Source organism: Oncorhynchus kisutch, unplaced genomic scaffold (genome assembly GCF_002021735.2).
Source record: "Oncorhynchus kisutch isolate 150728-3 unplaced genomic scaffold, Okis_V2 Okis07a-Okis12b_hom, whole genome shotgun sequence".
NCBI lineage: Eukaryota > Metazoa > Chordata > Actinopteri > Salmoniformes > Salmonidae > Oncorhynchus > Oncorhynchus kisutch.
In genome coordinates, this window is record NW_022261984.1 from 598,636 (window position 1) to 613,571 (window position 14,936).

At 42.7% G+C, this 14,936-nt stretch overlaps 1 protein-coding gene across 3 annotated transcripts; it reads left to right on the top strand.

Moving 5' to 3' along the window:
- The first annotated feature begins 13 nt into the window (after positions 1-13).
- Positions 14-14,659, top strand: LOC109876732 (tetratricopeptide repeat protein 39B). Of its 3 annotated transcripts, none has more exons than XM_020469125.2 (18): positions 14-270; positions 6,835-6,875; positions 7,473-7,577; positions 7,852-7,983; positions 8,431-8,507; positions 9,512-9,641; positions 10,213-10,318; positions 10,559-10,624; positions 10,920-11,028; positions 11,577-11,644; positions 11,725-11,784; positions 12,043-12,204; positions 12,695-12,786; positions 13,005-13,125; positions 13,220-13,331; positions 13,501-13,618; positions 13,777-13,893; positions 13,989-14,659. In XM_020469125.2, the coding sequence occupies exons 1-18, from the start codon at positions 238-240 to the stop codon at positions 14,101-14,103; spliced, it is 1,764 nt and encodes a 587-aa protein (XP_020324714.2). In that variant the 5' UTR covers positions 14-237; the 3' UTR covers positions 14,104-14,659. The 3 variants fall into 3 exon arrangements, with proteins under 3 accessions (XP_020324714.2, XP_031670407.1, XP_031670406.1); XM_031814547.1 differs by lacking the exon at positions 14-270 and adding an exon at positions 5,609-5,810; XM_031814546.1 differs by lacking the exon at positions 14-270 and adding an exon at positions 5,662-5,772.
- The last annotated feature ends 277 nt before the right edge of the window (positions 14,660-14,936 follow it).

The following is a 14,936-nucleotide window of genomic DNA, read 5'->3' on the forward strand; positions in this document are numbered from 1 at the left end:
GATTATGTAACCCCACCATGCATAATTTAGTAGGCTATTTTATAAAGGTGGTCAAATGGGCAAGTTCTCCTCCTTCTGGTGAAAGATTAACTCCAAAGCCCAATAGCTATTTTTTCGTCTAAATTCAGAGAGAACTATTCTTTCTTTCAACAACTGGTATCTTTTAGACCTATTCCCCCCAATGTATTTATAAATACGTTTCTTCTTTATTTGATAATCATTCCTGACCTATCGAACATGGCTCACGTGAAGAATGGGAACATCCAAAAGGTAAGACGTTTTTAGCCTTTTTACTTATTTTTATTTGAATGTTCAATAGGCCTACATTTTATTTAAAGGTTAAATCTGTAATGTTGATTGATGATCAGTCTTTGTAGATCTGTCCATGAATTTGAAAGTGGTTACATTTCAATAACGGTGTCAAATATATGGCAACAGTCCTTCTTCCAAGGTATTTTGTATGTCCACTAAAATAATCTGCTATCATGGGACTGACCAACATTTCTTTTGTTGGCCTAATCCTACTTTCTATAGAAGCGTTCAATATAATTGTTGTATAGCATCATACACATGACTTTAGAGTTGGAAAGTGTAATTTGGTCTAAGCTGCCTAATAGCTTTATTGTTTTGTTCTTTAAAAAGGTCCAATGTTGCCTTTTTTAATCTCAATATCAAATAATTTCTGGGTAACAATTAAGGGGGCTGCTTTACTAACCACGTTTCCATCCCCAGTTGTTATGCTATTAAAGTCATATGCTACCTTCTAAACAAATCAACAAAGACAGCTGTGATGGAAATAGGAGGTTTCGGTACAATTTTATGCATGCAGACAGGCCTAATTTGTTCGTTGGACATGGTAGGATATTTTTGTGTCGTAAAATTCGTTATGCGAGAGATGGCATTGGAAAGGGCTGTAAGCGCATCTATTGATATAATAAACACCATATCCACGTAAAATTGGAGTCAATTTCTAAAGTAAGTTAATATTTTCTAGATATGGTGTGTTGTCCTCCCACTAAAAGTCGGGAAACCATGCAGTTTATAGGCTACAGATTAATTGCATTCATAAACTCATTATTACAATAACAGCCCTACATCCACACTATAGCCAAAATATTTTGCGTTAAACCAGCGAGATTGATCTGTTAAATATGTAATATTAATTCAGGAAGATGCACATGCGAGACTGATAGTGAGAGGTGAAAGTGCATTATACCAGAGTCAGGTAGGCTACAGGTAGGGATGCAGGAAGAGGATGATGTGGGCCTACAGCAAGAAGTAAAACAGTTTGCCCAACTAGGTAATCATTCATTATTTGGATTATCTCAATTATCGTTCTCACTGCGTGACAATGCACATTTGTTATAGCCTACAATTGTTATTGTCTTTGAAGCCAAAAACAAGACATGCATTTTGGGTAAATGCTCTAAATAGCAAGTTGTTCAGTTGCTTATTTTCATACCAATAGGGCTCTCCTAGATGTGCTGTTGAGGAACTACTAGAGCAAGCTGCGTTGTTTTCTATGGAACCCTGCATCCCCGCCATCACACAATTACTGTTTACGCATTCTAAAAAGGTCCATACTAAATTGCAAACTGGTCAGGTGGGCATTTGAAAGTGTGTTCTATTGCCAATATGGCTAGCTAAGTTACTAAATACAGTCTTACAGTGTTAGACTTTCACAAGGCAATTCAGAGAAGCAGATCGTAATTTTGGTGTGCATATATACTGAACAAAAATATAAAGGCAACAATTAATGATTTTACTGAGTTACAGTTCATATAAGGACATCAGTAAATTCAAGTAAATGCATTAGGCCATAATCTATGGATTTCACATGACTGGGCAGGGGCCACCCACTTGGGAGCCATGCCCATCCAATCAGAATGAGTTATGACATTGGTGGTGGCTTATGGTAGGGAACGTAACTTAAATTCTCTGGCAAAGGCTCTGGTGGACACTCCTGCACTTAGAATGCCGATTACACACTCCCTCGAGTCTTGAGACATCTGTGGCATTGAGTTGTGTGACAAAAATGAACATGTTACAGTGGCCTTTTGGTGTCCCCATCACAAGGTGCACCTGTGTAATGATCAAGCTCTTTAATCAGCTTCTTGATATGCCACACCTGTCAGATGGATCGATTTATCTTGGTAAATGGGAGAAATGCTCACTAACAGGGATGTAAACATGTTTGTGCTCTAAATTTGAGAAGGTTTTTGTGCATATGGAACATTGATGGTATCTTTTATTTCAGCTCATGAAACATGGGACCAACACTTTACATGTTGCGTTTATATTTTGAATCAGTATATTATCACAGCGCTGGCAAAGATGGTTGACCAACTCCCTGACTAAAATGACTGACATTTATCCCATCATAAGAAGATTGATGGCTATTCTGATATTCTAATTATATGAGCATGTTACTGTACAGCCCCTGTGTCCCAATGTCAAATCAAATCTTATTGGTCACATACACATGGTTGGCAGATGTTAATGCGAGTGTAGTGAAATGCTTGTTCTTCTAGTTCTTCTAGTAATCTAACAATTCCCCAACAACTACCTAATACACACATCTAAAGGGGTGAATGAGAGTATGTACATGTAAGTATATCGATGAGCGATGTCCGATCGGCATAGGCAAGGTGCAGTAGATGGTATAAAGTACAGTATATACATACACTGCTCAAAAAAGTAAAGGGAACACTTAAACAACACAATGTAACTCTAAGTCAATCACACTTCTGTGAAATCAAACTGTACACTTAGGAAGCAACACTGATTGACAATACATTTCACATGCTGTTGTGCAAATGGAATAGACAACAGGTGGAAATTATAGGCAATTAGCAAGACACCCCCAATAAAGGAGTGATTCTGCAGGTGGTGACCACAGACCACTTCTCAGTTCCTATGCTTCCTAGGCTGATGTTTTGGTCACTTTTGAATGCTGGCGGTGCTTTCACTCTAGTGGTAGCATGAGACTGAGTGGCTCAGGTAGTGCAGCTCATCCAGGATGGCACATCAATGCGTGCTGTGGCAAGAAGGTTTGCTGTGTCTGTCAGCGTAGTATCCAGAGCATGGAGGCGCTACCAGGAGACAGGCCAGTACATCAGGAGACGTGGAGGAGGCCGTAGGAGGGCAACAACCCAGCAGCAGGACCGCTACCTCCGCCTTTGTGCAAGGAGGAGCAGGAGGAGCACTGCCAGAGCCCTGCAAAATGACCTCCAGCAGGCCACAAATGTGCATGTGCCTGCTCAAACGGTCAGAAAGACTCCATGAGGGTGGTATGAGGGCCCGACGTCCACAGGTGGGGGTTGTGCTTACAGCCCAACACCGTGCAGGACGTTTGGCATTTGCCAGAGAACACCAAGATTGGCAAATTCGCCACTGGTGCCCTGTGCTCTTCACAGATGAAAGCAGGTTCACACTGAGCACATGTGACAGTCTGGAGACGCTGTGGAGAACGTTCTGCTGCCTGCAACATCCTCCAGCATGACCGGTTTGGCGGTGGGTCAGTCATGGTGTGGGGTGGCTTTTCTTTGGCGGGCCACACCTCCATGTGCTCGCCAGAGGTAGCCTGACTGCCATTAGGTACCGAGATGAGATCCTCAGACCCCTTGTGAGACCATATGCTGGTGCGGTTGGCCCTGGGTTCCTCCTAATGCAAGACAATGCTAGACCTCATGTGGCAAGAGGAAGGCATTGATGCTATGGACCTGCCCGCCCGTTCCCCAGACCTGAATCCAATTGAGCACATCTGGGACATCATGTCTCGCTCCATCCACCAACGCCACGTTGCACCACAGACTGTCCAGGAGTTGGCGGATGCTTTAGTCCAGGTCTGGGAGGAGATCCCTCAGGAGACCATCCGTCACCTCATCAGGAGCATGCCCAGGCGTTGTAGGGAGGTCATAAAGGCACGTGGAGGCCACACACACTACTGAGCCTCATTTTGACTTGTTTTAAGGACGTTACATCAAAGTTGGATCAGCCTGTAGTGTGGTTTTCCACTTTAATTTTGAGTGTGACTCCAAATCCAGACCTCCATGGGTTGATAAATTTGATTTCCATTGATATTTTTTGTGTGATTTTGTTGTCAGCACATTCAACTATGTAAAGAAAAAAGTATTTAATAAGAATATTTCATTCATTCAGATCTAGGATGTGTTATTTTAGTGTTCCCTTTATTTTTTTGAGCAGTGTATGATATGAGTAATGTAAGATATGTATACATTATTTAAAGTGACTAGTGATCCATCTATTAAAGTGGCCAGTGATTGGGTCTCAATAAAGGCAGCAGCCTCTGAGTTAGTGATGGCTGTTTTAGAAGCTGTTTTTCAGTCTCTCGTTCCCTGCTTTGATGCACCTGGACTGATCTCGCCTTCTGGATGATAGCGTTATGAACAGACAGTGGCTCGGTGGTTGTCCTTGATGATCTTTTTGGCCTTACTGTGACACCGGGTGCTGTAGGTGTCATGGAGGGCAGGTAGTTTGCCCCCTGGTGATGCATTGTGCAGACCGCACCACCCTCTGGAGAGCCTTGCAGTTGAGGGTGGTGCAGTTGACGTACCAGGCTGTTATGCAGCCCGACAGGATGCTCTCAATTGTGCTTCTGTGAAAGTTTGTCAGGGTTTGGGTGACAAGCCAAATTTCTTCAGCCTCCTGAGGTTGAAGAGGCGCTGTTGATCCTTCTTCACCAAATTCTCTGTGTGTGTGGACCTTTTCAGTGTCTGTGACGTGTATGCCCAGGAACTTAACTTTCCACCTTCTCCACTGCTGTCCCTTCGATGTGGATAGGGGGGTGCTCCCTCTGCTGTTTCCTGAAGTCCACGATCATCTCGTTTTGTTGACGTTGTTTTCCTGACACCACACTCCGAGTGCCCTCACCTCCTCCCTATAGGCTGTCTCTTCGTTGTTGGTAATCAAGGCCACTACTGTTTTGTCATCTGCAAACTTGATGATTGAGTTGGAGGCGTGCATGGCCACGCAGTCGTGGGTGAACAGGGAGTACAGGAGGGGGCTGAGCACGCACCCTTGTGTGACCCGTGTTAAGGGTCAGCCAAGTGGAGATGTTGTTTCCTACCGTCATCACCTGGGGGCGGCCCGTCAAAGTCCAGGACCCAATTGCACAGGGTGGGGTTGCCCAGTGCCTCTAGCTTGATGACTAGTTTGGAGGGTACTATGGTGTTGAATGCTGAGCTGTAGTCAATGAACAGCATTCTTACATAGGTATTCCTTTTGTCCAGATGAGATAGGGCAGTGGGATGGCGATTGCGTCGGCTGTGGCCCTGTTGGGGCGTTATGCAAACTGAAGTGGGTCTAGGGTGGCCGGTAAGGTGGCGGTGATATGATCCTTGAGTAGTCTCTCAGTGCACTTCATGATGACAGAAGTGAGTGCTATGGGGTGGTTGTCATTTAGTTCAGTTATCAGTGACACTTATCAAAATTGGCTTTTCGGAACCGGTATATGGGTATGAGTGTAAAGAGCTAACCTACGTCACTTTTGTTTTAAAACTTCGACATCGGCCAAAACGGGGCACCTGGCTCACGCCTAGGAAGCAGCATGGTTCCAAAACGAATGCAATCAACAGTAACCTGGTTCACCTGGGGCATGCCTGGGGTATTAAAGCCTTGTTCACATAGGCAGTTTGAAATGACTCCAATCCATTTTTTTTTTGCATTTCTGATACGAGTCTTCTTTTTCCTGCATTCTGAACAGCCAAAAAGCACATGGAATCGGTTATTTCAAGACCCGTTTCAAGTCCGGTACAAATCTGATTACTGGCGCTGTGACTTGTCTTAAGGTCAAATCTGATTTATTTGCCCTGAAGTGGTTTTTAGACTGTTATTCTGCATATCTTGTTATTTGCGAGCTACAACAGTTTGACAAGAACATGTGGTAGCTAACTAGCTTGTTAATTGTTGACAAAAAAATGTGTTTGTGTGCTAGAGAGCTAAACAGCTAGCTAGTTGACTGCTGTGGCTAGCAGTCAACTATTTTGAAAGTTGGACTGTCTTATTCTTTGAAGCGCTAAACATTTCTTTACACTGAGTATTCCAAGCACCTGGGAAACGTCCATGGCAGGCATTGTTGTCACCTTAGCTTGTTATATAACTTCTGAGTGATAGGAACCACGAGCACCACCACCAATCAGCCTACACCACTGCACACACACCCGTCATTACTATGACAACTAGCATAGCCATGTCAGCAAATGACTGCAGTCTGAACACACACCCATCCGATTTGGTCACTTGTAACTTGCGGTTTGGAGGGTCAGTATTCCAAAGCGGATTTGAAAAGCAAAACTGATTTGAGCGTAAAGGCCTGCAGTGTGAACAAGGATTAATAAACCCCTCACTGTAAGGGACTTCTTTGTCATTGCCTTCCCTTTGAAGTAATAACTGATTAGAAACACCTCAGGGAAGAGGGTAAGGAAGGATACACTTAAGGAACTTGAACGAGGCCCAACATTCTCAATTATCCAATGGGAATCCTGTGACTAATGCACTGCTAAACCATCGCAGTGAATTTCTTTTTCTTCTTTGGTATTTCGATTGATTCTCAGGAGGTTACGTTTACACTTATCCCATGTCTTGTATTTGGCTACTAATTGGCCTATTGACCAATCAGATCAGCTCTGAAAAAGAGCTCTGAAAAATAACTGATGTGAAAAGTTCCAATGGGATTGGTCAAAAGACCAGTTAGTGGAGAGAAATATGAAAATTGGTCTGCCTGTATAAACACAGCCAAAGGGCTTGCAGTTTGGCTAGGCACTGATGATGGCTCCTTGTGCAGTTGATAAACTTGATTTCCTTGACTTTCAGATGGACCCGGAGGATCCCTTTCTCCTGGTACCTGATAAGATGTAAGTCTCCTACTTCACAAGTCTATGCTAAGATGCACACTGATTTAGATCTTCCCTCTATGTAAAAAGAGCTATGTAACCATAGTTACAGTATTAATGCCTACAGCACAAATCTCAGCCGATGCAGACACATTCAACGTTGTGTTCTGTGTCTAAATAGATGTTTAATACAGTCTGCCACATGCTGTGATTGCTATAGCCCCCATACTCAACTGGTGGACTGCAATCTGGACCCAGAACAGGGTCAATGTGGACTCAAGTTTTTTAGGAACTCTGTTGGGATTCGACCCCTGGTATCATATAAACACACAAGACATGGAAGAGTGTCGAATTACAGTAAAGTAGCTTTAAAGTTTCTAAATTCTCAATGCCAGCAAGAGGGGTTTGAACCGTTTGGAATCGCATGGGTTGAGTTTTATTTTATTACGCCAATAAATGACCTTTGCCTCCTAGGACATTTTGTGTTACCCAACCTTCTCAAATAGTACTTGAGTAACCCTTTGGCTGATTTTGACAGGACTCTAGAAATGACATCCATGTCTGGAACATTACTGGAGAAATACTACACCTGATCTGCACTTCTGTTCCCCTTCCCAGGAAATCCCAGATGGATTTAGAGACTGCATTGCAGGATAGTGCCAAAGCCCTTGACCTCTTCCTCAACAACCGGTTCTCAGACGCCTTGGATCTCCTCAGACCCTGGTATGTCCCAGTCAACTTCATCATAGCTTGCCTTGAGGCTTTACATGCTTTAAGATGAACTGCTCATGTCTGTCTCTAATAGTGATTGGTGGTGACCTGTTCGGTAAAGTGTATTCTACTGCAATATTGCCAACACAAATTGTCCTAATTGGCTACCAGAAACTGTCCACTTTCTCTGTGTATATTCATTGGTTGGTCACATTGGATCCATTTCTCAATAAAAATGCTTCTCGAGTTTCTTCTGTTTCTGAAGGGCTTTGTCATGTTCTCTCAGGAGGAGCCAGAGTATGTACCACGCTGTGGGCTACAGCAGCATGCTGGCCATGCAGGCGGGCATGACCTTTGAACCCAAGGATGTTGAAAAGGCCATGACTGCTCTGAAGGAGTCTCTGCAGACGTGCCAGATGTACGGTTTTGCTTCTCTCATAGAAATGACATGAATGTAGGGCATCTCATTCTATATAGTTTCAATTGCCAATGCATTGAAGAAGCTTTATCTCACACGTCAGATTCAGACATTGTTGGGCAATGGCAGGACTTAGAGCTAGAGTCTTGAATCGAAACAATAGCTAAGCGGACACCCCGCCTCTGTTTTGGTAAACAACTGAAGGATGGACCTGGAGTAATCCAACAATGGATGATGCAAGGACTGTTAGTTTGCAAACATTGGCGTTACCTCATCAGAACCCAAAATGTAAATGTGGTTATGACAGTTGAACTAAGCTCATGAGGCATTTATCTGTGTTATATTCTTCAAGAATCAATCGTAGTGTACATATTATACATTTTTGTCCAAAGGTGGATGTAGCAACTAAGGATTCTAACTTTAACACAGTACGTTATCTCATCACAGGTTCCGGAAGAAGACTACCATGGTGGAGGCCATCACTGAGATGTTTTACAAGCAGCCAGCTGACGACTTAACTGAAGGTGTGATTGGCTACCATCTCCGTGATGGTTGTAGGTTATAAAGGATGATATCAATATGTCGACATCTAGACATCCATACATGTAGTATGAGTCATCCATACATGTAGTATGCGTCATCCATACTGAAATATACATGTTTCATGACTGGCCTTTTGATTGATTTCATGTATTTTATTGTTTGGGTTGTCATGCTTCAGGATGCCCAGCACACATGGGGTTAAAATACTATTTTCTGTAGCAAAATTATAATATATGCACAGTATAGTTTATTTGGAAAGTTTTCAGACCCCATTGACCTTTTCCACATTTTGTTAAATAATTTAATACATTTTAGAATAACTTTTCAATCTACACACACAATACCCCATAATGACAAAGCAAAAATAGGTTTTTAGAAATGTTTGCTACTTAAAAAAAAAAAAACATGTTTACATACATGTTCAGACCCTTTACTCAGTACTTTGTTGAAGCACCTTTGGCAGCGATTACAGCCTTGATTCTTCTTGGTTATGTGCCTCAACACAATCCTGTTTTGGCGCTCTATGGACAATTCCTTTGACCTCATGGCTTGGTTTTTGCTCTGACATGCACTGTCAACTGTGGGACCTTATATAGACAGGTGTGTGCCTTTCCAAATCTATTGAATTTACCACAGGTGGAGTCTAATCAAGTTGTAGAAACAGCTCAAGGATGATCAATGGAAACAGGATGAACCTGAGCTCAATTTCAAAGGGTCAATAGCAAAGGCTCTGAATACTTTTGTAAATACAATTCTATGTTCTGCAAAAATGTCTAAACCTGTTATTGTGTGTGTAGATTGACAAATGTATTTCATCAATTTCAGAATAAGGCAAAGTAACAATGTGGAAAAAGGGAAGGGGTCCTGAATACTTTCCGAATGCACTGTTTACATGTACTACATCCACATTGGTTTAAATGTGTGGGTCTGTTCTGGACTTTTGACTGACAGGCATCTCTATTTTTTTCCCCCTTTCCTGCTGCAGAGGAGATGCATGCGGAGTTGTGCTATGCTGAGGCGCTATTGCAGAAGGCTGTACTCACTTTTCTGGACGAGAGCATGATCAGCTTCATCAAAGGAGGCATGAAGATCCGCAACAGCTTTCTGATCTACAAGTGGGCAGTTAAAATTTATTTATTTTTTGCCTGGTTTCACATGAACTGGTTGATGATATAATGTGAAAAGGATATTATGTTTTGTGTTTGGGTAGTCCAGCCACAGGTGGCTGGTGACAGCTTAATTGGGGAGGACAGGCTCAAAGTAATGGCTGGAATGGTATCAAGCACATCAAACAGTTTCCATATGTTTGATACCATTCGCTCCATTCCAGTTTATTATTAGCCGCCTCTACCATCCTCTCACCAGCCTCCTGTGCTTTCAGTATATGAATGACTGTTCTCAGAATTGATGCACTAGAAAGCAATGAATCAGATGTTGTCAAGCAGTGATTGTTTTTAGCAGGGTCACATTTGAGAGTCAAGTATTTTGGGAGATCTTGCATGGTTGATAGTGTACTCAAGTTCATAGTTCAATATGTCATTCTGTCCATGAGCTGCTGTTGTCTATGAATGTTCTGTATTATGTCATGTTTTGCGTGGACCCCAGGAAGAGTAGCTGCTTAACTAGCAATGTCTAATGTGGATCCTTATGAAATAACCAAGTACCTGTTTGGCTCTTCTCTACAAGGGAATGTGATGTTATGTCAACCATGGCAAAGAACCAGTCTGACCAGATGAGCACACAAACTCACTTCAGGAGCGGTGTGAACATGGGCATTGGTTCATTTAACTTGGTAAGAGCGTTGGTGTTTAGTGTTTCAGCTTCAGCGTTATGGGTGAGGTAGAAGATGGTAGGACAGGCAGATTAATAAGAGTCAAATGTAAGATTACAAATGTTTTTTCTCAACTCAAAAATGATGAATGTTTTTATTTTCTATTGGCTGTTTTTTTCTTTGACATGGAAGGGGGATTTTTGTTTTGTGGTCCTCAGATGCTGAGGTCACTATCTTCACCATTTGGTTTTCCTCTTTCAGTATTTGTCTCTCTTGCCGAGCAAGGTCCTCAGACTACTGGAGTGGATGGGTTTCTCTGGAGACCGGGTAGGTGATGAGGAGCAGTCTCACCACTTCTCTCTCTGACAGACTATTCAGCATCACACTCCGGTCGCTTTGGCAAAATACTCCTTTTCTCTTGGATTGGCCGAGTGGGGAGTCTATTTTTCTTCAAAGTAATTATTGTCCCCCAAAAACTGAGTGCTTGCATAAGTAAAAAAAATAATACATCTGTAAATGTTTGAAATTATACATTTCTTTAGTTTACTTCCCATTATGTCTCATAATTAAGCCAATGACGATGCAATGAAGTGGATGTTGTTGATAGAGGCTTGTTGTGCAGGAAGTGGGTCTGTCCCAGCTGAGGGAGGGTGCAGCCAGCAACAGCCTGCGCTCCATCCTCAGCACTCTGTGCCTCCTGATGTACCACCTCTACATCAGCGTCATACTGGGTAAGGTACAGATCTAGGATCAGCTTTCCCTCCCCGAAACCTTACCATAACCTCGGAACCCTAAATTGGGGGAAACCCAAAAAGGACCCAAGACCTGTGTCTAAGGGCAACATTTGACCTACTCCTTAAATGCCACACAGGCCACTGGAGTTTTGAGGATAAAGGATGCCCTCTGGTGGTGATGATGCTAAACTGCTCCATTGTTACTACAGTACTGTGATCATCAACTGTCGCAGTCACGCTTTACAAAGTCACTTTGTCTTCAGCTGGTTTCTTATGTGAAGAGCATTTAATCCATTTGTACGGCCTATTAGGCTGTGTTTACACAGGCAGCCCATTTGTGATCTATTTTCCGCTCATTTATCTTTTGACCAATCAGGTCTTTTCACATCAAATATTTTTCAGAACTGATCTGATTGGACAAAAGACGAATTATTGAAAAAGACAAGCAGAATTGGAATGCCTGTGTAAATGTATCCTTAGATAATGGGTTTTAATTCACAACAGCCATTAGGGTTGATTGATGCCTTGTCTTTCCTTCTATATAGGTACTGGTGAGGCAAACCTGGAAGAGTCTGATGTTCTTCTGGAGCCCTACATTGAAAAGTTCCCCAATGTAAGTGAACAGTCCCCCTCCTGCAAGGTCTTCCCACTTGCCCATCTCCTCCGTTAACATCGACTGTGGTTGTTCTCTAGGGGGCCCTCATTCTCTTCTACCAGGCCAGGATTGCTCTGCTCAAGGGTAACTTTGAATTTGTGAGTAATCTCCCTTTTTAAGAATGGCATCTTCATACATTTTCCTGGGTAGTATTCATTAGGTACCAAACGGAAGAAAACATCATTGGGAGCAACTTCCTAAACTTGTCCATTCTCTTCTCTTGTGTTCTGCTGCAAAGCATTTTGCTATGCTGTGCCCTAATGAATATGACCCTGTCTGCTATGTTACAAGTTATAAAATCGACCCCTCTGTCTAACAAGAACCATATCTCCTTGTTTTGTGTATCTGTCCGCCAGGCCCAGAAGAAGTTCCTGGAGTGCATAGCTGCACAGCAGGAGTGGCGTCAGATCCACCATCTGTGTTACTGGGAGCTTATGTGGTCCTACTCCTTCCAGCAGGACTGGCTGGAGGCATACCAGTATGCAGACCTTCTCTGCAAAGAGAGCAAGTGGTCCCAGGTATAGTACACCTGTAGCAGCCTGACTAAAACATTTAGGGTGGAGTTCCCAGGTATAGTACACCTGTAGCAGCCTGACTAAAACATTTAGGGTGGAGTTCCCAGGTATAGTACACCTGTAGCAGCCCGACTAAAACATTTAGGGTGGAGTTCCCAGGTATAGTACACCTGTAGCAGCCCGACTAAAACATTTAGGGTGGAGTTCCCAGGTATAGTACACCTGTAGCAGCCTGACTAAAACATTTAGGGTGGAGTTCCCAGGTATAGTACACCTGTAGCAGCCTAACTAAAACCATTTTACTTCCTGGTCACAGATTAAGGTCATTTTCCAGTAACTCTCCTTCTACACTTAAAAAAATGTTTTTATCCATCCCTTATGGTCTTTCCTCCTTGCTCTTTACAGCTCCCCCATATTCTAAAACTGGTATATTCCCTGGAGGTCTGGGTACAGATGGCTCATATTCATTGTGACTTGTGTTCTCTCCTGGCAGGCTGTATACATGTTCCAGAAAGCTTCCATCCTCAGCATGATGCCAGAGGAGGAGGTGAAGAAAACTGGGGAGAATGTGGAACAGTTGTTCAGGTATGTGTTGTCAATAAAGACATTTTATTTGTATGGCACCCAAAGATACTATACAACTTGAAAGAAAGTAGGACCACACCAAAAAAAAGATGACTATATTTTCAGGATGGCATAAATGTAATATTTACATGAATCATAAACTGAACAGAAGGCACTATTACAAAGGGAAGGTGGGTTGTTAAGATTTATAGCTATGGCTACTTTCGTGTGTCTTATAGGCAAGTGGAGAGCCTGCGGCTGCGGATTGCAGGGAAGTCTATCCCAACGGAGAAGTTTGCCGCGAAGAAGGCTCAGCGGTACAGCGCCGCAACCCCAGTGACGCTGGTGATTCCTGCCGTGGTGAGAACTCTATTTTTATTTATTTAGTCAAAGCAATATACGTGAACTTTTAAAATGTGGTATTTAGGTCTAAAATGCATTTTCCTCATGACAGGAAATGATATACGTTTGGAATGGCTTCACCATCATTGGCAAAAGGCCTGAACTGACAGAGAGCATTCTGGTCACTATCGAGAAAGCAGAGGAGCAACTGAAGAATGACCCAAGTGAGTTTACCTTCACAATGCTCTAGGTCTAATCTATGGGACGATGTGGGGGTCTCAAGGGGGGAAAAAATGGTCAGGTGTGGTAGAAATGCCAGGGCTGATTTCTGGTCCGTCAGCCCCTGTCTAATACAGAATAATCAAGTTGTTTTTTCTTTCTTTCCTCTCCCAGATCCATCAGAGTACCACGTGGATGACCAGTGCATGGTCCAGATGCTGAAGGGGCTGTGTCTGCGACACCTGGGCCATCTGGACCAGGCCCAACTCTGCTTCACACACGTCATCTCCAGGTAAGGCTATTATCGCCATTCACTGATCATTGAGGAATGTGGTTTGTGTGGCTCCTCAGGGGGCAGCCCACCATCTACTAAGACTATTGATGCACCCAAATGTAATAGATCTGTTGGCTTTCTTACAATCTGATTGTTGTGGTGATTTGTTTTGACAGTGAAAACCGGATCAAGCATGACTGCTACCTGGTGCCATACAGCATGTATGAACTGGGTCTTCTCTACAAGCAGCAAGGAGACTTGGGGAAGGCTACCACCACCATAGAAAATGCCAAGTAAGTGTCAATTGAAACCAGCACTACTTTAGATGCATTGTTTGCTGCCTAGGATGAAGAGTGAATGTTATTAAGACGTATCTGGATGTTTACAGGCTGAACTACAAGGGTTATAGCATGGAGTCGAGGCTACACTTCCGTATCCATGCTGCCCTTAACACAATGGGGACCTCGGTGGCCAAACTTCCACCCCACCGCACGTCAGCTTGAGGTCGTGAAGGTCACTGCCAACGAGGAATTGCTGAATATCTTGGTTCCATTCTACCTTGATATGGAGGTGTACAGACTTGAAAGAGTCTTGATTATAGTACACGTAGAAAAAGCCTGCACTTAAAATGTAAACGTTGCAATATGACAATTTTAGTCTTTTCTGTAGGGCCGACTCATGACTAGAGATTTGAGTACATAACTCATTTTAAGCACAAATCTTCCATTGTAATTGATGCATGATTTACAAGAAACATGTGAGCTACACACTTGGATCTTAAGTTAGGATATGGCCTAAATGTTTTGGGTTTAGCCTTTTGATTTGAGTCTGTAAAGACATGTACCTGTACGGTTTCTGTTCTCTTATACTTATGTTCAATACACATGCTGTTATACATTCTGCTCTGTTTAATTTTCTGCTAATTCTAACCAATTTACATTTGAACACATGGTTATTTATTATCCACGTATGAAGGTGCACTGGAAATGCGAAGTTTTACCTGTCATTGTACGAAGTGATTACTCAAAATATTTTGACAAATAAAACTGTTGGAATGGATGAATGAGATTTAATTTTTTGCATGAATTGTCTGCCATTCATTCACTGACGATTAGATCCGACAATGAGCCCACTTGTCACTATCAGATCTCAATAACAAAACGCATCACACCTACAAAACTGCACATTACTGTTGTCTGCGCAGCAAACTATAACTGTTCAGTCAGTTTTCAGAGGATGCTTTTTGTTACTATTCAGTACTGTATCCAAATCAGAGGTTGTTATAGCGCGTTTACTGTACAATCAAACTCCAACCGATATGTTTCAGGTGGTTGTG

What these genes read in the sequence shown, in the direction of transcription:
- LOC109876732 (XM_031814546.1), top strand. Translation starts at nt 5,737, where the DNA reads ATGGAATCGGTTATTTCAAGACCCGTTTCAAGTCCG. An exon ending in ACATTGAAAAGTTCCCCAAT is followed by an intron (nt 11,645 to 11,724) that starts GTAAGTGAACAG and finishes GTTGTTCTCTAG; the next exon opens with GGGGCCCTCATTCTCTTCTA. An exon ending in AAGAGAGCAAGTGGTCCCAG is followed by an intron (nt 12,205 to 12,694) that starts GTATAGTACACC and finishes CTCTCCTGGCAG; the next exon opens with GCTGTATACATGTTCCAGAA.